Source organism: Bubalus bubalis, chromosome 14 (genome assembly GCF_019923935.1).
Source record: "Bubalus bubalis isolate 160015118507 breed Murrah chromosome 14, NDDB_SH_1, whole genome shotgun sequence".
Lineage (NCBI taxonomy): Eukaryota > Metazoa > Chordata > Mammalia > Artiodactyla > Bovidae > Bubalus > Bubalus bubalis.
Genome location: NC_059170.1, coordinates 54326118 through 54351509, shown reverse-complemented (window position 1 = coordinate 54351509; position 25392 = coordinate 54326118). Strand labels below are relative to the sequence as shown.

At 38.8% G+C, this 25392-nt stretch overlaps 1 protein-coding gene and 1 non-coding gene across 5 annotated transcripts; one reads left to right on the top strand and one right to left on the bottom strand.

The window, feature by feature from the left end:
- Nucleotides 1-92: 92 nt before the first annotated feature.
- HSPA14 (heat shock protein family A (Hsp70) member 14) lies at nt 93-24782 on the top strand. 4 transcript variants are annotated; one of them, XM_006066006.4, is made up of 16 exons: nt 451-902; nt 1391-1471; nt 1545-1627; nt 3741-4465; nt 4947-5445; nt 10103-10151; nt 10280-10385; nt 11314-11404; nt 12352-12456; nt 13513-13674; nt 15256-15411; nt 17222-17324; nt 20939-21151; nt 21556-21729; nt 23682-23752; nt 24611-24782. In XM_006066006.4, the coding sequence occupies exons 4-16, from the start codon at nt 3907-3909 to the stop codon at nt 24687-24689; spliced, it is 2367 nt and encodes a 788-aa protein (XP_006066068.2). In that variant the 5' UTR covers nt 451-902; nt 1391-1471; nt 1545-1627; nt 3741-3906; the 3' UTR covers nt 24690-24782. The 4 variants fall into 4 exon arrangements, 3 of the variants coding, with proteins under 3 accessions (XP_006066069.1, XP_006066068.2, XP_025120155.2); XM_025264370.3 differs by having other exon boundaries at nt 3666-4465; XM_006066007.3 differs by lacking the exons at nt 451-902; nt 3741-4465; nt 4947-5445 and adding an exon at nt 93-293.
- LOC112579008 lies at nt 22057-22180 on the bottom strand. The gene has a single exon (XR_003103440.1). It is a non-coding gene; the product is annotated as a small nucleolar RNA SNORD22 (small nucleolar RNA).
- Nucleotides 24783-25392: the final 610 nt, after the last annotated feature.

Genomic DNA, 25392 nt, shown 5'->3' with positions numbered 1-25392 from the left:
AAGCTGTTCTGCCCCTGCGGGGAGAGACTCACAATAGCTAATCGCCGACTGCGCAACAGAAAAGGCGGGACCTTCACGCTGATTGGCGGCGACGCGGGCGGCCTCCGCAAGGGCCGGGGCGCAGTGGGTGGACGGGAATGCGAAGTCTCCGCGGTGCCTGATGGGGCTGTGCCGCGGCCCGGCGCTATTGCTGCTGGGAAACCACCCGTTAGTGCTGCCGGCGTCTCTGCCGCCTCATGGCGGCCATCGGGGTTCACCTGGGCTGCACATCAGCTTGTGTGGCCGTCTATAAGGTGAGGGACTCGGGGAGCTGGGTTGCGGGTGCAGCGTCCTTTGGGTACGAGGCCAAGTCCTTTGGTCTGCGGGGTTGTGAACGGCGTGTCGCCGGCCTAGGGACGTCGCACGGAGAGGCGATTCTGCGAGGAAGTCTCGGGGCTAAGGGCTGGGCGGACTCGGCCTCTTCCCTGCGGCCCCTCAGGAAAGGCAGCTGCGGACCCAGCACATCCTGGGTGCAGGAGGACCCGGGGACATCCTGTGTTCCGAAGGCCCCGAGCCCAGGGGCGGACCCAGGGACTTTCTGGGCGCCGGATGCCCCAGGGGCGGGGGCGGACCCGGGAACGTCCTGGGCGCTGGAGGCCCCGGGGGTTTGGGGGGCGGACCCAGGGACACGCTGGGAGCTGGAGTTCCCCCCCCGGGGGTGGGGACGGACCCGGCCACGTCCTGGGCGCTGGAGGCCTAGAGAAGGAAGGCGGACCTGGGGACCTCATGGACGCAGGAGGCCGGGAGGGGGACCCGAGCGTCTGGTACCCGGAGGTTTCTGGACGTTTGCCAAGAAAGAGCAAGGTGGCGGCGATCTGGAACTGGACCTGTTAATCCCGAGAAGCGTAGGAAGCCAGTTGATGGTGTGTGCTCCATTCACTTGTTCTTTCTGGAAATGAGTGTGTGACTAGGAGTTTAGGGCTTCTTCTCGTCTGTGGGGAGGCGGAAGGAACCATAATAAGGGACAGCCCTGATACTCGTCTCACGGTTAAATGTCAAATGATTTGTAGGGAAAAGCCGAAGGATTGTTGCTAATTCATCATATGTAAAAAGAAGAAAGAAAGATTAGCGTTTACAGGGAAAAGGAAAAGAGATAGAAAAGTTAATGTATTAACACGTTATTTTATATAGAGAGGTTATTATCATGTCTCTTCTGTTATCAACTATGCAGAACAGACTGAAAAGAGGCAGCTGGTTGTACAATTCTGGTCATTAAGATCTAGGAAATACAGTAAAGCAGTTTTTGTTTCCACATATATGTCAGTCACAGGGCCCCACATATGTCTGAATGTGTCTAAGGAGACTATATTTCATTTCAAAAGAACTAATACAGTTGTGTATTTACCTCCAGGATGGCCGGGCTGATGTGGTCGCAAATGATGCAGGCGACAGAGTTACTCCAGCCATTGTTGCTTACTCAAAAAATGAAGAGGTACCATTCTCCTCATTTTTGTACATTGAAATAAGTATAAAATGACGTGTTGTAATAGATTGCTCTTTTTCAGGTTGTTGGATTGGCAGCAAAACAAAGTAGAATAAGGAATATTTCAAACACAGTAATGAAAGTCAAGCAGATCCTTGGCAGAAGGTATGGAGTAAAATAATACTTTCACCTATGGTAACAAAAAACATGTTTATAATTTAAATGTAAGCATAATTTGAAATGAAACTAGAAACTCCAGTGTGTTTTTCGTTGTTTTTAATGACTGAGTCATTTCACAGAATTCCCCAGTAGGCTGTTATCTTTTGATATTAGTGCTGAATTTTCTGAATGATGAGATTCACGGAGACATTTAGACATTTGCTTCTCACTTACAGGTCTGTTAGTATTGGTAGATGCCAGTGTGCATTTAGTTTTGATAATTTGTATCATTCAGAGGTGGCAGTTTGAACTTAACACGTTTTTACAGTACTCTTTAAACTGGGAGATTGTGTGGGAATTTGAAGATTTCTTTGCACTATAGTTGAATTTTGTGAAGTCTATTGTAATTGGTGAATATTTATGTAGAAGCTATTGATTTTCTTCTTCAGATCTCTTTGTGACACTTTCTGAGAACTAACTTTTCCAGTTGGCTTACACCTTTAATCATTAGGGAAAACAGCTTAATTAAAGACTTAAGAATCAGGCTAATCATCTGCTATAACTTTAATTAAAAGATTAAAGAGGCCTGCTTCCCCAGACTTCTGTCTCCTCAAATTATAGATTACCTCAAATTAGAATTATAAATTAGGGGTTTTCATTTTCATTGGAGTTGTAATACTTGATATAGTGTTTTTAAATTTCAAAGTGCTTTCACATCTATTATTTAATCCACAGAAATCCCTGTAAGATTGGTAGGGCAGATTTTATACCTCCTCATTTCTGGATAAGAAAATCAAAGCACGCAGAAGTTACAGTATCCCTAAATTAGTTTAGTGGGGTGAACTCTACAGGACTGTGGTCCAGGACACCTAACTCTTAACCTCAGGTTCTTTCCTTTCTACCTTATTCAGGTGAGAATTTAAGTAGAAATTTCCTTGTGTTGTTTTTAGGTTTGGGAACTCATGGATTAAATTTGATGTGTGTGTGTGTGTGTGTGTGTGTGTGTGTGTGTGTGTGTATATATATATATTATACATACAGATTTTGTTTTTTTACTATCTCTTACCTATATTTAGGTAAGTTGAACTTAATGCTCATTTTTTTTTCTTCAGAATATCTGTGATTAAGTCAAAAACTATAGTGTTTTGGAGAGAATTCAAATTGTTGTGAAGATACATACACTCGCATATCCATATATCTGTTGACTAAACTTAGTACTGAGCATATTGAAAATAAATTGAGTTGCTGTCTAAATTTTTCAAATTATAAACTGAAAAAAAAAGGCAGGAAGTAAGCAGCCAATAATATTTTTTTTAATTAAACTGTTTTTTTGAGATAATGGTAGATTTACATGTTGTTGCAAGAAATAATACAGAGAGATCCAATCTATTTCTGGATTTACCATTTTCTCCCAACTGGTAACATCTTGAAAAACTATACTACACTATCACAACCAGGGTACTGGCATTGACACGGTCAAAATCCAGAATAGTTCTATAGGTGCATCTCTCTGGGAGCCCGTTTTGGGTTTTGTTGATATTTGGGGGCAGGTGGTGGAAATAAAGATGTGGATGTCTTCTGCCATATTAGGCAAAAAGCTTTGTATTAGTGAGAACAACTTTAGCTTGCTTTTCTGGCCCTGGAAGTTACCTTTTAACAAAGGAGCGCAGTGGTGACAGTCAGATGGGTAACACACGGCATAGCATACCACCCAGGCCGAGGTTAGCGAGGAAGGAGCCACGCAGACACGTATTACCGCACCACAGTCCTGCTGTCCCTTCTCCAGAGTGATGTGTCTCGGGATCCAGGCATCCCCGCCCCTGTTGGTCTATCTACTTACAAGACAATGGTGATTTTTACAGATACACGGTGGTTCCAGGTCTCAGCCTTGGAAGCATCCTGCCTTTTGTGGAGAAGCCAGTCCCCTTGTTGCCAAGCCAGTAAGGCCCTTTGTAGCCCTTGGTCCAGTCCCCATCCTGAGCGAACTCCCAGAGTTGGGCTTTTCTCAACCCTGGCATCCTTTCTTTTTGCAACCTACTTACAGGTAGCACCGCTTAACTTACTGCCACAATTATCCTTACACCGTTCCTGTAACTTTCATTCCCCTGTGGCCTTCCAGCCAGAAATGCAGTCCTCCGACCTGGCTTCTCAGCAATTAGCCCAGAGAGGGAAGAAGCGGCTGGCTCCTGGAGATAGACTGGAGCACACAGAAATTCCTCACACCTTCAGGTCGGCACCCTCCTGCTCAGGAGTCTCCTCCAGCTAGCCTTTCTTCCCAGTCCGCCATGGCCACTTCCAATAGCAGTGCGGGCATCCGGTGGTCCAGACAAGAGACACGGACGCTTCTCTCCATACTAGGCGAGGCAGAGTACATTCAGCGCCTGCAGACCGTGCATCACAACGCAGATGTCTATCAGGCCGTGTCCAAGCGGATGCAGCAGGAAGGCTTCCGCCGCACCGAGCGTCAGTGCCGCTCCAAGTTCAAAGTCCTGAAGGCATTATATTTAAAGGCCTATGTGGCCCACGCCACAAGTATGGGCGACCCACCACACTGTCCCTTTTATGATACTTTGGATCGGCTTCTCCGAAATCAGATAGTGACTGATGCAGACAACTTAATGGAGGACGCTGCTTGGGCCAAGCACAGTGACCTGAATTTAGCAGCCCCTGACACCCTAGGGGAGGAGGGGACCAGCATTCTGGGAGCAAAAAGGACTCAGGCAGCAGAGCATCAGCCTATTTTGAAAACAGTGAAGGAATCAGATGATTGTCAGCTGAGGGTCAGTGACCAGATGCCAGAAACCAGTGACCTCGAGGACTCCTGGGATGAATCCTCGGGTGCAGGTAACCCCCAAGCGTGTGAAGGGTCGGGGTCTCAGAGTCATTTGGTTCTCATCAGTGTGTGTTTGGATGGCGACATCTTTAGCATAGTCGCTATTTCAGCCCCTGCCCTCTCGTTTAAACCTAATGGTGAGAGAAAGGGCTCCAGATTTTTAAAAGCTATAACCCTAGGTATGTATGATATTGGAACTCTTTTAAACCTCAAGTACTCTTCAGAACCAAACTAGTTTGGGCATTATTTATAATGGGGACTTAGGAACTTGTGGCTGTAGAAAGGGTTGGATAGCTCCATGGAAGGCAGAGGGGGAAGTTTTGGACCTAACTATTGTAGCAGACCAAAATATCCGCATGAGAAAACGAATTCTTCCCCACCCCCTGCAGAGAGATGCCTTGGTTTTGTCCTTGTCTCTCAACTCTGCAGCTGGCTCCAAGCATTCCCATAGCAGGAATGTCCTCTCTGCAACATTGTTGCTTTGTTTTTCAGGGTGCTCTCAAGGGACCCCCAGCTACAGCAGCTCTCATCACCTTTTCAGAGGTGCAGCTGCCCCCTGTCAGAGCATCCCCATGACCAGACTGGCTGTGTCCGGTGAGCCCAGCCCCTGCTCCAGCTCCAGCCGAAACATTCACGGGGTGGCCTCCGCACAGCAGCCTCCAGCCTCCTCCTCCAGGGCTCCTTTTGTTTCTGGTGGGGATAGACCTTTGACCAGTGAGCCCCCTCCCAGGTGGGCCCGGCGAAGAAGGCGGTCAGTGGCCAGGACTATTGCAGCCGAGCTGGCAGAAAACAGGAGGTTGGCACGAGAACTTTCAAAGCGGGAGCAAGAAAAACTGGATCGGCTGATTGCCATTGGCGAGGAGGCCAGCGCTCAGCAGGACACTGCCAACGAGCTCCGCAGGGATGCGGTGGTTGCGGTCAGACGCTTGGCCACGGCAGTGGAAGAGGCAACCGGGGCTTTCCAGCTAGGACTTGAAAAGTTGCTTCAGAGGTTAATTTCAAACACCAAAAGTTAGGAGCTGATCATGCAAGAGTGTATTTCCTACACTGGCAGAGCCTGGGTCCAACCGATGCCTCCGGATACCCCAGCTCCTTTTCCATGTCCTCAGACAAAAAAGAGTGGATGAACGGTTAATATGTGGAGTGGTAGGAACATATGTGCTAGTGGCTGCTCCCAGGTGTCTCCACTAGTTGAAAGACCCTTTAGAAATGCAAGGGGTTGCCCAGTAGAAAAAGGATACAGCCAAGGCCACAGAGCTAGCTAGCCCTGGCTTCGTCACTGATGGGAGACACTTTAGTTTACCTCTCTACACCAGCTTCCTCAGCTGCTAAACCTGCCTACCTCACAGGGTTGTTGTGAGGATCAGATGGCTGAAATAGATGTGAAAGGGTTTAAAGCACTATACACATGTAAGTTATTAAAGCATATGACCTTGGCTGAGAGAAGGCTGGGGTGAGGCACAGTAGTTGACAAGATACAGGATTAGGGTTGTACACCATGACCTCATTGCTTAAATCTCTACTAGTTTAACTTGACTGCTTCCTGGAGTTTACAATCTTCAGTTCTTAAAACCTCTCTGTAGTTCATTAGGCTATTGTAGACACAACATGTATTGGTCCCTTTTTATATTTGCTGTGTCTGTGACATAACTACTAGCAAGCACTTAATAGTCAAACCATCTTTCCCTCCATTTTACTTGTCCTTAGTCTATCTCTATGGATATGATTCAGAACTGATAGGAAGCCACAATCATGTGTTTTGGTTCATGTTGATAATCTTTGATGAGAAATTAGCTATCTTATAAAATACTCCCTATAAGTAAATTCTTTGCATTCCATGTTTAGGTTTCTTTATATTCATACTTATATATCTTTAGGTTTGGTTTGTCATTTGGAGATCATGGAAACAATTTGGATTATATAAGCTTCCCAAATACTTGTAGCTAATTTTGTTCTCTGTGTCTTTGTTTTCTGTCTAGAATGTTGCAAAAGGCAAGACTGAGAAAATGTTTCTTCTAGGAAACTCTCCAGAGTCACTTTTTCTCACAAAGTGTAGACAAAAGTTCACCTTGTTAATGGCATATATTAGAAGAGAATAGGTTTGGTAACAATTGAGGGTGGTATGAATAAGGACAGCCTGCAACAGATAACTCTTTTTAAAAGCACCAGCCCTTTACAGATACATCCCCTTTTCTCTCTGAAACACACACATTTCCTAGAGGAGATAAGATGGTATTGAGCCAGGCTTCCAACTTACTTTAGAAGGGAAGCCATAACTGACCATCATTAACCTGTCTTAAAGCTCTTAGTGGTTATTTGGGCTTCCCAGGTGGCTCAGTAGTAAAGAACCTGCCTGCTGATGCAGGAGATGTAAGAGACATGAGTTATTTCAAGAAATATAAAAAGCAGACTTGGAATTTAAAAAGCTTTCCTATAAGCTAGTGGTGGTGGTGGCGGCTTAGTCTCTTGACTCATGTCTGACTCTTGTGACCCCATGGACTGTAGCCCGCCAGGGTCCTCTTTCCATGGGATTATCCAGGTAAGAATACTGGAGTGGGTTGCCATTCCTTTTCCAATGATCTTCCTGATCCAGGAATCAAACCTGTGTCTCCTGCATTGCAGGCAGATTCTTTATCCCTGGAACCACCAGGGAAGCCCTCCTATAATCTAGAGAGTGAAATAAAAAGTACAGGCCTGTTGGGAGAGGTTTTGTTTTATATTTTGCAGCTCAGTTGCTTACCTAAATGCTGGAAATACCATTAGGTGGAGAAATGGTCCGAACCACAGTGGGAACATCCCTGGAACCAGGAACAGATGGCAGGCAGGCAAGCTGCTCTGGTGAACGAGTGATTATGGAGGAGGCGTGAGGTAGACTACACTGGAATCGAGTTAGAACTCCTGGGTTCTGATGCTGTCACGCTTTGTTACATTGAGCAAATCACTTGTCTTTTTTTTGTGCCTCAGTTTCTTTATCTCTAAAGAGAAGTTTGTACCTTCTCGTACCTTCCAGAAAATTAGATGAATAGCATAACAGAAGACAAAGTGAAATTATGATTGTCATGTTTTCAGTCACAGCAGCATATTAATGTATGTTTGAAACACTGCTAACAGTTGTATTTTAAGGAAAGATTCTACAGTATTGATATTTATGACTTCTCGTGGACTTGTATTAACTCCACACCCAGGCATAGATTCCTAGCTTTAAAAAGGCCTGGAAATGGAGATAATTTTTTTTTCTTCTGTGTTGTTTTAGGCCCTTATGTAGAGGGATCCATTTCAGTTACAACTGGATAACACTACCTGTAGATGGTTAGATTTTCTGAAAAATTAAGGAAGTACTTGAAAGAGTTAGGCCCATACTCTATTAATCACTTAATGCTAGCAAAGTACTCCGGCAGGGATTTATTGGAGGTAAGAGAAGTGCTAAAGCATGAAGGTCAAGTTGAACTTTAGAGGCAGTAGTGTGCAGACCTGATGGGTGAAGTAACTTAAAGGTGGGAATAAAACTAAAGGGAAAGATCCTAAAGAAGTCAACAGAATAACAGGCCAAAGCCTGTTCAGAGGAGGAAGTTGTAATAAAGGGAGACTGGAGGAAAACAGGCCCAGATATTGTGCCTGAGCTCTAGGCCCAGCTGGGACTCCCCATCCGTCCACAAGCAGGTCGCTTCACCGTTCTGTACCTCAGGCCCCTCCCCTCTGCAGTGGGAGGCCATCCCAGCTACCTCATAGGAGCTGCATGAGGACCCAGTGGACAGATGGCTGTAACAGGCTCTGTGCTGGGACGGTGGGGGGAACAAGCCTAGTAGCATGTTAGTGTGGGGCGAGGATCTGCCTATTGCAAGGGGCCCTTCAAGAAAGAGGAGGATGAAGGCCAGGGTGCCCTGGTAGGAGTGATGCTCTGCCTCCCGAAGCCTGCAAAGTAAATGGTGCTGTGTATACCAGCCTCCCACCACCCTCTGTCTCTCTGTGAAGTGACTTGATCCTGGTGTGGACAAATAAAGTTGCTATCTGTACACAGATGTGGGTCAGTCCACTACTTTCTGGCGCTACTGTCAACATTTGTCCATCATCTCCATCCTCTGCTTTCTGCTTATCCACTGGCTAACCTCCAGGACCTTACCTCTCTGAGACCTTCAGAGCTACATGTGCTTTCTGTCCTCAAATGAACGAGACCCTCAGTTGAGAAAGAATTTGCCATTTCTAAAAGTTCTTTAAATCCCATTAATCCTATCAGGTCCAAAACTGCCATTTCTAAGAGTTCATTAAATTCCATTTAGAGCCATTAAAATACCCTTTTCTGGCAAATTATCTGAGTGATGGATAACATACTCAGAGAAATCATCCTGGTTGACTTAAATTCTGTTCTAAAGGCATCTGAACCACTACATGTCAGGCCAACATTACAGCATTGAAGGGGAAAAAAGTTACCATAGGCACACTTAGTCTTTTTTTTTCTTATCCTTAAAATATTTGTCCAGGATATGGTATAAATACTGGGTTTAGAAAAGAGGGCAGGAGTTAGTGGAAAGAATACTAAACTTTATATGAAAGATCTGGATTCCAGCCAGTTGTGCTATTAATTAGCCATGTGACGTCAGACAAACTGCTTACCTGTCATAGTGGAGGTGATAGGAGGAATCTATAAGTATTGCCAACAAAGTTCTAAGCCAAATTAATCCCATTTTTAAGTCCCTTTCATTTCCCCCTTGTTTACACAGATTAGGGCCCTCATGTTCGGTAACCCTTCAGTGAAGAACCACTGTTAATTTTCATCTTCTCCTACTAAACAGTTAAGACTGGTCTCTGGACAGAATAGCTGCAGCCTCTTGCAAGAAGGGTTAAGTGGAAGGATTGACCTTATCTTCATTTATAGATGAAATTAGGCCAAAAATCAGACTTTTATCCCTGCTCAAGGCAAAAGTACCTTAGTTGTTCACTGTCTTCACTGCAAGGCAGTCTACCTAGCCTGGTAGAGAAGACCTGGGATCAAGTAATGACTCCTCCCCTTATCAGCTTGTAAGTTATTGACTGTCTATAAATCTGTTACTCCTGAATACTACCTGCCAAACTAACCCCGCTTAAGTGCTGGGAAGCTTCAGTGGAAACGTTTTGTAATCTGCACTAGTCTGCATTAATTCGTATTTCTATTTTGAGCAACATAACACCCATTGTCTTAGTTTTTTCCTTGCCATACACATTTCTTGAGTACCTACTTTGTATAGGACAATATCTATCTACTTGTAGTACTCTGTACTTTTACATATAATAATATTCATACTTTTGCTTTTAGGTTTCAGACATTGATTCATGTTCAGAAACCAAGCAACAAAGATGGTGTTAGGTATTCCGGTTTGAGGTTTTACCTCCTTTTGTCCTTTTTAATCTCGTGGTTTGGCTCTGAGATATGATCAAAGATATGATACTATAGGACTTAAAGTAATTGATACTATGAAAATATTCTCAAATGTATAACATCTATTGATAGTAAGATCAGAACAATAAGAGTTATTTACTTTCAAATGTGAAGATTAACGCTTTCATGGAATTACTGTAATTATATTTTTATATTTGTGGGTTTGAAGAATATAATCTTTAAAACATATATCAATGATGATGATATAAATATTTATATTTGTCTCCATGGACAGCTCTGATGATCCTCAGTCTCGGAAATACATCACAGAAAGTAAATGTTTAGTGAGTATGCGTCTATTATTATTTCCCTGTTACACAGAATAATTGCCAAGGTCGTGACCCAATTATATTGATTTGAAACTTTGTATTTTGTTAAAATCATTTCTTATTTTAACACACTTCTTTCACAGGTCATTGAAAAAAATGGGAAGTTACTATATGAAATAAATACTGGAGAAGAAAAGAAATTTGTCAGCCCAGAAGATGTTGCCAGACTGATATTTAGTAAAATGAAAGGTATTGAGCAAAGGAAAAGATCTTTTTAAAAGTTGGCCTTTTAAAAAAGCTAGAGGTGTTTTTTGATCTGGAGCGAAGCAGGGTGATTGAGCAGATGTGCAGTGAGGAGGCCTAAATTATGCGAGACCTGACTGGCCTGCTAACTGGCCATGTGACCTTGATTAGATGACTTCTTTTCCTTGACTGTGGTTTCCCTGGAAGAAATGTAAATGGATGGGGCCAAATCAGCGTTTTCAAAACTTCTGAAGACAAAGTGGCCAGTAAGCTGGTGAAAAGTGAATTATTATGTCTCCCTCAAGATAGTACAATCTCCACAGTGTTTAAGCAGATTAGGTAGGTCTGGCTTTATCACTTCAGGCAAAAGCTTGGAGCTGAGCAGCCTCCTGTGGAACAACTTGAGGACTTCTGGAGTAGATTGTTGATGAGGCTTACTTCAGCTCTGAAATCTGGGATGAAAGTAATTGGGATGGAGGGCAGCCTTTTATGGTAGTTGGTCTGCACCTTTGTGCATCAGAAGCCCATTCTCAGTGGAGCCCATCTCATTTGGGAGATGGTTGAAACTTGGAAGCCTGAGAACTATATGCTTTAGAAAGTACCTAGTCACATGTCCACAAACTATACCAAAACCATAGAAAGTAGTGCACAGTTTAAGAGAACAAGAGAAGGAGATCAGTGGGGTGGGACAGCCTCACAAATTGGGAAATCTTTATAATAAAAAGATCTTTGGCACAAAAAAATAAACCTCAGTATCACTTGACATTTTTGTGTATTGTCAGAATTTATGTTTTTCTTCCAGTTTTATTGAGATATAATTAACATACAGCACTATATAACTAAAGGGTATAGTGTAATGATTTGACTTATGTATGTCATGACATGATTACCACATTAAGTTTCATGAACTTAAAAAATTTTTTTTCATATACAGAAACGGCACATTCTGTCTTGGGCTCAGATGCCAATGATGTAGTCATTACTGTTCCATTTGATTTTGGAGAAAAGCAAAAAAGTGCTCTTGGGTAAGTATAATATGAAGTTTCTCTTAAAGGAAATATAAATTTCTCAACATTGCTATATAGTAAAAGGTAAAATTATATGTGAAAATACCTTATACAAAATGTTGTGTTTGTAAATCATGTATATATTTATATATGTAAATCCTGTGGTAAAAGCGTGGTAATAATCATTAATATTGCTATATTTTATGAAGTGTCAAAAGAACCTGAAACTGCATGTATTAATATCTTCGTCACTATTTTGATTGGAAACATTTGATGACCAGATTAAGTTGACGTTTGTGAATCACTTTGCCTTAGTGTATTGTAATTAAGGCTTATGTAGGAATTGTATAAAAATAAGCAATTTTAGAAAATATTTGAGTTTTTTTTAACTTAGATAAACATCTAAACAAAAAATTATATCTAGTTTTCATAAGTTGTTATGCAAATGTAATTGGCAAGCACCCAGTCTTTTGGTCTGTGGATAGAGTTCCTTGTAGGGCTTTGCTGAACATCTGATTTGCTTCTGGGCCACAGAATTGCTTTGTTTACTTGTACTTGTGAAATGTCTTACCTAAAGTAAAGAAATTGGAAATGTATTGTAAGTGTTTTATAAATATGTATTGTATTAACTCTGAAATGAATTATAAAATATGTCCTAATCTCTTTCTGAAATTGTAAGCTCAAGCATTTGGAGAGCTTTCTTTCCCTTAATATGGACACATGTTATCTTCTTTGTCAAGAAAATAGACTCTGAACATTATTATTTTAAAGAGAAATTGATCTCTACACTTAAAGACTTAGGTCTGTTTCTTGTGTTCAGTTATCTTGCTTCTAAAAGATCATTACCCTTCATGTTCTGCTTGTGAAATCTTATTTCCTATTGTATAAAGTCTTTAGCAGAGCATTTCTAAAAATGTAGACTTGAACATGCGATACCATATTGATTAAAAGCACATTGTCCACAGGGAAGCAGCCCGAGCTGCTGGGTTTAATGTTTTGCGGTTAATCCACGAACCATCTGCAGCTCTTTTGGCTTACGGAATTGGACAAGACTCCCCCACTGGAAAAAGGTAAAAACCATATTTTCAGATTTAAGTTTTTCAGTGCAGAAAACATTTTAGATGATAGCAGTTATTTCAATAGAGATTGTTATATAGTGCAGTCATTCCAAGCTTTTATAGATGGAAAGACATCAAAATCCTCATCTAGAGTTTTTCAAATAAATGAGAAAGATGTCTCTTTCAAATAAAAGAGAACAGATACAACAGGAGGGAGGGTTGCGCTCTTCTGCCCTTCTCTTATCATCTAACACTTTGTCCCTTTAGTGAAGGAAGATTTGCAGTTTATAAGCCAGCCAAGTTACAACTGAAGCTCTAGGACACTGTTAAGTTTACTACCAATTGAATATTAAACATGCTTAGAAAAACAGTGAGGACTTTCATGGCAGGAGATAACAGAAAAGCCAGGATGGGAATTTAAGATTTCATTTGATAATGAAATAGTAAAATGTACTCCTAATTTAATTGTAAAACTGGTCCTAATAGATCTGACACATTATACAACTTTAGGGATGTCAATTCAGATGTGTTAATTTTCCCTAATTGTATCTTTTCATTCATATCTCACAAAGAAACTAATATAAATCACTAGGAATTTAAGTAATCTAAAATGTAGAATATCAGAAATTTTGGATTTTGATTCATAGGAAATTAATGCCTAGTTTTGCATATGTTTTAACTTTTGTAGAACATGGACATTGCAGTAGTAACTGAGTATTAACAAGGTTTCTATATTTAATGCTCTTAGACTTACTTTAATTGCAAATCTCTTTTTTATTTACTTTGAAAAGTTAGTGTCTTGAACTCCAATTAGTGAGAAAGAATACAATTTTTCCAGCAGGATTAAATAAAAATGAGCTTTGACTTAAAATCAGAAGATCTGGTTTCTAGGCTTGATTCATTCCTAAGCGATAACCATGGACACCTCAATTTCTCCCATAAGAGCTTCAGTTTCCTCATTTGTGATTTACAGGAGTTAAACTAAATGACTTCTTAGTTTAAGAAATCAAAATTGGCTTTACAATACTATGATTCTCTCATAACTTACTCGTGGTTTTTTTTTTTTAGCAACATTTTGGTGTTCAAACTTGGGGGAACATCCTTATCTATCAGTGTCATGGAAGTTAACAGTGGAATATACCGTGTTCTTTCAACAAACACTGATAATAACATTGGAGGTATCCACTTCACAGAAACCTTAGCACAGTACCTAGCCTCAGAGTTTCAGAGGTGAGTATTAATGGACTTGATATGTTTGGTGATAAACCTGAAATTTAGCTTCAGGTTTAATTTTTTTTACCCAATTTATTTGAAATTGTCCTTTCAAAGGAGGGCATGGTTTTTCCAGGGCACTGGATATTTTCATGTCTGAAATTATACAATCTATCCTGGCAAACAGGCGAAAGCAGAGACCCAGCTGCCTAGTGCAGTATACTTAGAGTTTTCACTCAGTGTAAGGGACCACCAGACACTGAACTGCATGAACTTGGATCTCAAGTTCAACTTCCTAATTCGTCAGTGGTTGCTTTTATGTTTGGGTGAAGGAGGGTAAAGGCAGTAAGGCTTCACTACCTTCTGAACAGTTTTTACAGGTGTAAAAGATTATGTAGCTGGATTCCAATGAACCAGTCTTATGGGCTATCTATTACCACAAGGAATATTTTAGTTTTGTTGCTGGATGTAATTATTCCATTCAAAATTCAAATCCTGTTTGGCACATCATGAGTCAAATATATAAAGGTTATATTTGGGACATCGCTGCTCTAAAAAGTAGTGTTTTCATCAGTTTGACTGCACTGGGTTAAAAAAAAAGTCCTGAAAAAGTGGTGATTTCTCATTTGTTCAATAAAGACCTATGATGCTTTTTGTTATAAAGGTGTTCCAACTCAAGGAAAGTGAAAGAAAGTGAAAGTCACTCAGTCGTGTTTGAGTCTTTGCGACCCCATGGATTATACAGTCCATGGAATTCTCCAGGCCTGAATACTGGAGTGGGTAGCCTTTCACTTCTCCAGGGGATCTTCCCAACCCAGGGATTGAACCCAGGCCTCCCGCATTGCAGGTGGATTCTTTACCAGCTGAACCGCAAGGGAAGCCCCTCCCACTCAAGGAAGGGCACTGTTAATTTTATTATGGGTTTTAAACATGTTTAAAAGCAGAGCCATCAGTCACCACTTAGCAAGCAGTTTTAACAGTTAACTCACCTTGGAGGTAGAAGAACTGTAATTTTACATATTTTATAGGTTTCAAGTTTCTTTGAAGAAGCACTTTTAGTTTAGTTTTGTTTTTTAATGCTGGACAGATTATGCCATTCAACAAGAATCATGCTACAGTTGTAAAGGGTGAAGTATGAGACTTGACCGAATTGCATGAATCTCCTTCAACATCCTTTTGTCTCATCTGCAAAAAGATGATGGCTCCTGTACCTCTTCAGTGCAGTCCATAACTGTGGTTAAACAATCCAGCAATTCAGAGTCTTAAGGATATTGATTATTCATTTTTCCTGAGATCCCTCTTCAAATTCTCTTTCTTTATATATTCTGAAAAAATAAAATCTGGTATTAATATTGATTCTTGAGCTTATTTATTTATTTTTTTACTGGCCATACGGCACAGCATCCAGGATCTTCCCAACCAGGGATGGAACCTGCACCCCTTGCAGTGGAAGCACAGAGTCTTAACTACTGGACACCAGGGAGGTCCCTGATTCATGAGCTTACAATTATCCTAATGGGGATTATCCAGATTTTAACTACAATAAATTCTAAATGACCTACTAATTTTTAAACTTTAAAAACTGTATTTCTTGTTTAGATCCTTCAGACATGATGTGAGAGGAAATGCCCGCGCCATGATGAAGCTGATGAACGGTGCTGACACTGCAAAACATTCTTTGTCAACCTTGGGAAGCGCCAATTGCTTCCTTGACTCATTGTATGAAGGTCAGGATTTTGACTGCAACGTGTCCAGGTAAAACTGCAGTTCGAAAAACTTCAAAAAGTTCCAAATGTATTCACATTTAGGTTTAATTTTCTCACTTCGGATTTTTCATTTACTCACTTTTTTTAGCCCACTATAAAAGGAGAGCTTTTATGTTTCTACTTCCAGGGTTTTCAGCTCTTGTCAGACTAAGTGACTGTTCACAAAGCAATCATGTCAGTGGTGACTGCCCTGTTATGTTAAACCTACCAGGAGCAGTGTGTGACAGGAGCATCCCAGGCCTTTGAAAGAATGATGAGGGGAGACTTGAAAGTTTGAGACTTGTAAATTTCCTTTCTTGACTAGCAGTCCCACCTGTATAGTCCCTAGTTCTTTGTGGGGCTTCCACATGCATCAGTGGTAATTTACTATTTCATTGTTACCCCTGTGTGCCAGGCTATATTCTAAGTTCGTTCTTATGTATTAACTCTCAAATTCTCATAGCAACCAATGAGGTAAGTGCTGTTGTTTTCCTTACTTTACACAGGAGGTTTCATTTCTTGTCCAGGGTTATCCAGCTAGTAAGTGACAGACCTGGGATGCAAACCCAGCTAGTTTGATTCCCGAGTTCATGCTCATTACCTGTCACCTTACTCTGAGGATTGATCTCTGTCTTGGTTTTATTTGCTTTGTCATCCATTGGCAACATTTTAAATTTTAATAGCTTTTGTGACATTTAGTAAACACAGGTTTAATGTGCATAAAATTATTTTTAATGCTCATATCTTTTCCATAATCCAAAACATTGGTTACAAATGATTGCACCTCCACCCAGGAATGGGTAGGGGAGGCCATTGTCCTCTCATTATGTGTTGTGTATTACTCACCATACTAATAGCTACCGTGAGTTAGCACTATTTAAACCTCCCAACAAGCTAACAGGTGACTTGGAAGCATAGTGAATATCCATAATACAGCATTACATTATTTTTAGGCTTTAAATTCTCTCTTTGTCTGGCCCTTGCAGCTTGCTCCCTCTTTCTCCCTGGGTTTTCCCTGATTCCAGGTCAGCACTGCCACCAGTGGCTATTTAAAATTTTTAGTTAATTAAATAGGTAAATAACATTAAAAATTCATTTCCTCAGTAGCATTAGCCAGAGTTAACTGCTCAGTAGTCTCAAGTGGCCAGTGGCTCCAGAAAGTTCTCTAGATATTTTAAGAGATTTCAAGCTACAACCTAAAAGAAAGTTGTTCCATTGAATTTTAATCTCTTATGGGCAAGAGAGTCTTTATACTTTTTCTGTTTCCAGAATATTTAACTTAGTGCTAAGTTTGTCCAAGTACTCAGTAAATGTTTGCTTATTCATGTCAGTTATTAAGAAGGAAATAGAATTTGTCATTTTATTTGCTAGCATTCAGGCTTCTCAGGGGGTGCAAAATAACCAAACTTAAATGCAGCAGGGGCTCAGACCATAAAGAAAAGTAGTGAGAAACAGTTTTTAAAACTTTAAAACAAAAATAGCAAAAATTTCCAAATTATGGTTTGATTTGAATCAGTAGATTTATTGGTAGAAATGCCATACACTGAGAATTTATTTTTAGGTTTTTTGACAGCTTATAAGCAGGCTATGGGTATGATAATTTTTCTATGTGAATTTAATATTATATACATTTGTAGATGAATAACCTAGACTTTTTTCTCCCATGATATTGCTCTGCTGAGTGCTTAATATCCTGTTCTGATCATAAACCTACTCTTAAAAGATCTATCACAGTAGGTTTTGACATTACCCTTTACAAGAAAAAGAGGTCTTGTTTAACTTATTTCTGCTGTCTCTTCTGTGTTTATGTGTTTTTACAGAGCAAGATTTGAACTTCTGTGTTCTCCACTTTTTAATAAATGTATAGAAGCAATCAGAGAAGTCTTAGAACAAAGTGGATTTACAGCAGATGATATCAACAAGGTAATAACTTTTGTATTTTTCTTATTTATGTTAGGAATAGTTTTCGACTGGGAATTTAGGAAACGGCCCCTTGGTATTGAAAGGTATTTTTATACATGTAAATACATGTATTTTTATACATGTAAATATTTTCTTACCTTACATTGGGAAATAAGGAAATTTTGATTAATGGCTCTAATAAACTCACAGTTATGTGTGTTTATTAGCAAAAAAGATTAAAATTTCTTTTCAGTGTATTTTTTGTATATAAGCAAAAACTGACAAATATTAGAGTGTTTCTTAGGTGTCAGGCACTGTTTCTGAGTGTTTCACATGAATTAACTTGCTGTATCTTAACCAGGAACTCTATGAAGTAGGTGATATTATTTATCTCCATTTTATAATTGGAGGCACAGAGGTACAAAGATATAAATAGCTTCATGGTTGTCATGTGGCTAGTGGTAGAACCAGGATTTAACTCATTGTGGTTCCCAATTCTGCTTTTAACCAGTACAACAGTCTCCTTCTCTCTGCTTGCTGAGAAATGTTGCATATTTGCTTGCATAAGAAGATTTAGAGACTTTCAAGAATATTCCAGCTGGTTTGTAGTTTTTTTCCCAAGATTATTTCTACTCTTTTACAATATATATACATTTTTTCATTGTTGTTGATAAAGGAATTTTCATATAAGAAAACTCAGAAAATAGGCCAGTGTCTTACTTTATAATAAACTTGTCAAATTTGTTACACAATTTTGAATTTTATGTTCCTTATACAATATTATAACCAATTTCTTTGTCCATATTACTACATAGTCTTCATCAACACAATTTTAAATAGACTCTTGGACTTCCCCAGTGGCTCAGTGGTGAAGAATTTGCCTGCCAAATCAGGAGACAGGGCTTCACTCCTTGGTCCCGGAAGGTTCCATCTGCCACTGAGCAAGTAAACCCGTGCACCACAGCTATTGAGCCTGTGCTCTAGAGCCCTGGAATCACAGCTGTGTAGCTAGTGCACCCTGGAGCCTGTGCTCCACAACAGGAGAGTAGCCCCACTCTCCGCAACTAGAGGAAAGTGCATGCGGCTGCAAAGACGCAGCACAGCCTAAATAAGTCGATAAGAATTTAAGAAAGAATTTTAAATAGGTTCTTAATATCCTAGAAAAGCAAGAGCACCGTAGGTTATTTCACTGTTCTTTTGAACTCCTAGATCGGGTCTTCCCTTCCCCAGAAAAGTGGTGCTCATCTCTTCCTATATTTAAGATTATTCTTTGGGATAAGTTTCTATAATAAAAATATTGAGTCAAAGAATATAGATAGCAGAAGTCTATTTTTACCTTCAGTTACTTTTCAAAAGAGCTGAATTAACTCATACTTTCATCAGCAGTGTATGAGAACAGACATTTTAGTATAACATTGCTGACACTGAGTTTTATCATTTAAAGATAAATTTTCCATTAAGTAGTTGAAAAGAGATGTTTTTACTCTATATTTTACTATTATAGGATTCTTTGAAAAAGTATTGTCAATGTTACTAAATAGTAAATGTTTAATTTTGTATTTCCTTATGTGTAAATATTTCATATTCTTTAACTGTTTAGTCAATTAAATCTTACGGTTTTTTAAAATTTATTTGTGTAAATGCTCTGTATAATCAGAAAATTAACTGCTATTTACTGCAGGCTTCGTTTGAGGCATGTAGTTTACTATTGAATTTTGGTTCTGTTAGGGAGGATGGGTATTTGACACACCGAGGTTTCATTTATTGACCTATTTAAATCTGTTGGTCTGTTACTCATTTCTTCAGCTGCTTCTGAATTTACCAATTCCATCTTTGTTCAAGTGTTTGACAAATATTTATTACTGTTTTCTTTTAATTTGCTGTAGTTTGAAAGTTTTATATTTTCACTATTTTTGTGTATGTTGTAACATGAAAGTTGCATTCTTTTGTCTGTTTGTAGAGGTTTTAGTTCAGTTGGGTTTTTTTTTTTTTGCATACATATGTTATGCACTGTGGTACATGAGTGGAAGGGTGGCTTATAAAGATGAAAGCACATGGTATAAATGGTACAAGGCAGTGGTGGGAAGGGAGTGAGCTTGGAGACAGATCCAGCTGAATTGGAAAGCTCACAGTGCTAATAGTTCCAGAATAGACCAATCACTTAATTTCCTGAGCCTTACTGTCTTGTCTCTTCTTACTAGGAGGGTGCTAATATTTAACTTTCAGGTAAGTATTATAACTTATTCTATAGGGTTGTTGTGAGGATTAAATGAAAACCATGTATGGCACAGGGTGTGACGTACCATAGATGATCAGTTAATATGAGTTCTCTTCCTTCATTAACTGGTCATACAACCCTGACATTAGATATCACAAATGGTACAATCCTCAATTGCTTGACTAAAGATCAAGTACATTCTTAGAATTAAGGTTGGTTTTTTTTTTTGTTTTTTTTTTTTTTTTGTGTGTGTATAATTGCTTTACAAAGTTGTGTTAGTTTCTGCTGTACAATAAAGTGGATCAGCTATATGTATACATTTATTGCCTCCCTCTTGGGGAAGTGATCACCCCCCTCTTGGGGAGGCGATCACCCCTTAAGGACATCACAGAGCACTGAGCTGAGCTCCCTGTGCTAGACAGCAGCTTCCCACTAGATACTTCTAAAATACAAGCTTTTGAGAATTTAAAAATATAGTGTTGTCTTTGTAGTTTGTTGACCTTGTGACAGTAATGAACAACCCCCAGGTCTCACTGGTTTTCTGTAGTGAACAGTTATTTCTTGCTTGTGTTCCACACGAGCAGCTGAAGGTGGCCGTGTGTCTACTGCTTTGGCATTTTTCTGTGTGCTTCTCATTCCACGACCCAGGCTAAAGGAGCAGCTCTCGTGGCGGAAGGGAAAGAGGAAAGCAGCTGGCGGAACATGCAGGGCTTTTAAAACTTCTGCTTAGATATGTTGTACTCCAGTGTATTCACGTTCACCTGGCCAAAGCTAAACCCATGGCCAGTCCTGAGTATGGAGCAGAGAAATAAAAGGGAGGGGTTGCAGTGTCTGGGCAGTGGCTGTGGGTGGGGATGTTTAATCCTCTTACAGGGATAGAGGGAGAAAATGATGGGCTTTATATTCACTGAAACATTTAATCCTGGCAATATTCATTGAAACATTTAATCCTGGCAAAGTCAGGAAATTGGCTCTCCATTTACAGATGAGGAAACTGTAGGGTTGGCCAAGAAGTTCCTTTTCGTCAGCTGTTATGGAGAAACCCAACTGAACATTGTGGCCAACCCAATAAAAGGTTTCCAGAGAGGGTAAGGACTGTCCCTGAAGTAATGCTGGCATGTAAGTGATAGAGCCAGGATTGGAACTCAGATACTGGCCTCCATAACCAGGGCTCTTTCTTTACTCTTTCGTCATTTTAAACTTTGTCATTATAAGTAAAGAATATGTTAAACATTAACAGTGTACTAAATGCATGTTTATATGTGTATATTTTACACAATAAGTTTAAAATAATATGCTAAAATAGGGCTTCTTATATTTTACCATTTCATGTGATGAAGATGGCCTGTTAAATCTAATTTTGAGAAACAATCATTGTTCTAAAAGTAAAAAACTGAAAATTGTTTTTATTTTCTAGGTTGTCCTTTGTGGAGGGTCTTCTCGAATCCCAAGGCTACAGCAAATGATTAGAGATCTTTTCCCAGCTGTTGAGCTTCTCAATTCCATTCCTCCTGATGAGGTCATCCCTATTGGTGCAGCTATAGAAGCAGGAATCCTTATTGGGAAAGAAAGCCTTTCAGTGGAAGATGCTCTTCAGATAGAGTGTTCGGCCAAGGATATTTTAGTTAAGGTATGTTTAGCTTGTCTTTACTTTTCTATACATAGTATAAAGTTATTGCCACAGGTTTACATACATATGGTTTTTAAAATAAAACCTTGTACTGGTAAAAATTTTTAATTTAGGTTTATAATTTTACTTGTAATGAGTTTCTGATATTCTTTCAGTTGATATTAATTTGTTAATTTCTTAATTTGCTATCGTTTTAATCATAAGCTTCTAATACAGGTTGAGAAGTGTATGTTTCAGTTTATTTTTAAAGTGGGTTGGGATTAAGGATCAGTTCCATTTTCTTCTCTTTGCTGCTTTATAGTGTTGAGATTATCAACAAGGACTATATCATCATTTCTAATAGTGATTTTTTTTCTCATTGTAATGATATCAAAGGATGTGCATATTATTTTCCTGCTTATTAGGGAGTTGATGAATCAGGAGCCAACAGCTTCAAAGTACTGTTTCCATCAGGGACTCCTTTGCCAGCTCGAAGACAACACACATTACAGGCCCCTGGAAGTATATCCTCAGTGTGTCTTGAACTCTATGAGTCTGAGGGGAAAAACTCTGCAAAAGTAGAAAACAAGTTTGCACAGGTGAATATATCAGATTATACTATGAATTAATCACATGAAACCGTTTAGCTTTTCCTTCTGGTTTAGGCTCAGTTTAACATTAATTCATAAACTGTGCATATAGGACATTTAACACTTTTTTTTTAAACAAAACTTATTTAGACAGGCTGAAATGATTATATGCTAATTTGAACAGGTAATCTGTACAAAAAATTTTCATTTTTTATTTCCTTCATATTGGATTCCATCATGTGTGCTTTGTTCTTTCTTTAGACCCCACAAAAAAATACAATCTACTTTTCAACCAGTCATTTATTCCCCTCTTTGCCTTGTTTAGAAATTCTTAGGATCTCTCAGACAGTTCCTTCTGGAATGAGCTTTCCTCTTCTCCCCCAGCCAACCCCAGTGGGTTCACCTTTACAGGCTATGGGACTAGGACAGGGAATAAGACATGAATGTTTTTTCACTGGGATTAACACATTGTTATGAATGGATTAATTGTACTTATTCATTTTGGAAAGAGAAGAAACAAGCTATTTCAATTTGAAAGAGGAAAACGAAAACGAAGTACAGTTGTGTTTCTACTTCTTCTCTTTGTGCTCTCTACCCTCCTTGACAATAAGGTCAGTGGCAGGGGAAATGACATTTATTTGTTTGCTAAATGCCAAGTGTGCTCTACTAGGCAATTTACAAACATAATCCCAAGTGCTATGAGATAGACATTGTTGTGCATTTTATAGGTGATTAAGAAACAGGCTCATGATAGTAAATACCTTGTGCTTAATTGAGCTGAGATTTATCCTCAGGTTGGTTTTACTCCTGAGCCCATGCTCTTGCCATTGCAGTATGCTGCCTCTGACATAGGATAAGTTTGCTTTTTCAAATACCACATGCTTGGATCATATGATATGGTCCTCTACATCCTTTAAAAAGTATCAGGTGGAGCCATGTAATTTGCTTAGAAACATGCCCAAGAAGTAATGGACTTCCCAAGTGGCACAGTGGTAAAGAATCTGCCTGCCAGTGCCAGAGACACAAGAGACCTGGGTTCAATCCCTGGTTTAGGAAGATCCCCTGGAGTAGGAAATGGCAACCTACTCCAGTATTCTTGCCTGGGCTCCTTCAAGCTAGTAAAGGTTTCAAAGCTCCTCCATATACTTCTGCAGTGTATCACTATAAAAGTATTTTGCTGTGCACCAGGCTCTAAACTCAGATGGAAGTAGTATGCATCTCTTGAATCAGTGCATTTCTTATATTTTCTCTGGACACACTACTCTGAGACTCTGTAGCTACCAGATGCTGGAAAGGAAAAAACTAGTCACATAATACTGAATTTGGAAGAGAATCTTCTACAGATTCCATCTGCCTCAGTTTACAAATGAGTAAACTTGGTGTTTACCTAAGGTCATAAAATTTCATGTTGGCAAAATCTGAAAAGTCACTTTCAAACTTGATCTGTCAGTATGCCTTTCTTTAGGAAACCGAGTAATTTTATAGTAAATCCATTAATCATTCTTACTTACAAATGTAATCATAGTAGTACAAAAGAATTTGACATGTATTTCTTTTAAATGGTTTTTTCAAGTGCGTTTAAAATATTTGAATTTTTTAAAGTATATATAAAAGGCTTGCCAAAATGTAATGTACGCATTACTGTAATAGTGTAATCATCAAAAAGAAAAACAGTCTTTATTTTCTGAGACAAACAGTATCATTTTAATCTAGGACATGACATTTAAGAGGGACAAATAATATTAGTTATCTTCCATGCCCTCCTTTTAGAGGAGACGTGTCAGTTAAGAAAGCTTAATTCTATGCTCTGAATTATGATAAATGGTAAAAGAACTGAAAACAACCCTGTTTTAAAAGGTTTTTTCAGTAATGAATAAGATTTAGTCCATTGGAATAATTGATGCATCAGTTTATTAATGTCAAAATACTGAATCATCTTTGTATTATTTTTGCCTAAACAGGTTGTGCTCCAAGATTTAGATAAAAAAGAAAATGGATTACGTGATATATTAGCTGTTCTTACTATGAAAAGGTAAAAAATTAATGTACTTCTGATGTTAAGAAAATTTGCTTTGAGATTCTGCCTTTTTTTCCATTGATTCATCTGTTGTCACTCTGAGAAAATCATTTATTAAAAGCTTGTAAAGATCTTATCAGTAACTTAAATTTTTCCCTGTAAAATTAACTATTTACCAAGAAAAGTATATCTCAAGTCATTACCATTCTGAATTTTTTGTGACTTCTTTTATTATTATGGGTGTAGTCAACCTAAAAAACTGGTCCATGCAAGTTTGAGACATAATTTTTATTAACTTTAAATATGATTTCCTAAGGTTTACATAATTGATTTTTGTCCTATGAAAGGATAAGTTTATTTCAGTATTTAAACAGGAAATCTATAGGACATATACTACAAATTAAATTCAGCTGTTATCATTTCTTTAACAATAGTCCATCCATAATACTGTGTCTTACAAGTAAATCATTTCCAAATCAACGTTAAGGGCAATTTATTCCATAAATCATATTTAGCCAGAAGGTAGAATTCATTAGGGTAGATCTATCATGGCCTGAGATTGAAAACAATTCAATGTATCTTGAACTTGCATAAAGTTTTCAACTCAAGGTCTTTATCATCATGGGTTCTTAAGGAATGCAACCTTCATCATAGTGACACAGAAGGAGATTTTTAAAGAACAACTACCCAAGTATGGCATATGATTCTAAATATAAAGACATGAAGTTGTGTTTCAGTTATTTGTCTCTTAATACTCTTCTTTCAAAAGGTAAAATGATCTCTTATTTACTCAAAGTCCTCAAGTAGTTTCTTACGAACTTTCTGCTTTTATAAATTGAGCTTATGAAGTGTTACTATTTTTTGTTTGCATAGGGATGGATCTTTACACGTGACGTGCACAGATCAAGAAACTGGAAAATGTGAGGCAATTACTATAGAGGTGGCATCTTAGTATTTTAGAGGAACCATGAATTTTTTAAATCTAAAATGTCAACATTATTTCATTTTGTTTAAGAATGTTTATATTAAAATACTTTTCAAATTACCTGTATGATCTATGTTTCTATTAAACTATAGTATATTGGTAATTGTTGCAAACTAATTTTTGTTGTTTTCCACTTAAAGATTTCCATTATTAGTGGGAAATACAAGGAACTTTTTCTATCATGAACCTACTTAGAATAAAATGAAGGAAACTTTACTGGAAATTTAATGTTACAGTTAAAAATGTTTTCTGTCTTTATAATTTCTAATTTTAAGAAATTCTTATTAATCAGCTAAGAACAGTTTAAAAGTCTTTGATGTTAAATGAAAGAAACCATAGAGCCATATGCAAAGTAAGATACCATTTTTGCTTAAAAAAAAACACACACATACACAATTATTTATAAATCCACATGTGACACATGTAGAGAAAAGGATGGACAATTGAACACCAGACTCTTAACAGTGGAGGGAAATACACGGGATGCACTTTTTATAATTATCTTGAAGTTGATTTTTTTCCCTCTAACAAACATGTTTTTCATTTGAAATTGAAAGTTTTTTTATTTTGAAGAAAAGCCTAGCCACTTTCTATTCACCAGAAAATGCTGATTAGTGCATTGAGAATACTTAGGTGGATACTAAGGAAGAAGCTTTTTCTCTTAGTAAAA

What these genes read in the sequence shown, in the direction of transcription:
- HSPA14 (XM_006066006.4), top strand. Translation starts at nt 3,907, where the DNA reads ATGGCCACTTCCAATAGCAGTGCGGGCATCCGGTGGTCCAGACAAGAG. An exon ending in CTTGAAAAGTTGCTTCAGAG is followed by an intron (nt 5,446 to 10,102) that starts GTTAATTTCAAA and finishes CTCCATGGACAG; the next exon opens with CTCTGATGATCCTCAGTCTC. An exon ending in CAGCAGATGATATCAACAAG is followed by an intron (nt 17,325 to 20,938) that starts GTAATAACTTTT and finishes TTTATTTTCTAG; the next exon opens with GTTGTCCTTTGTGGAGGGTC.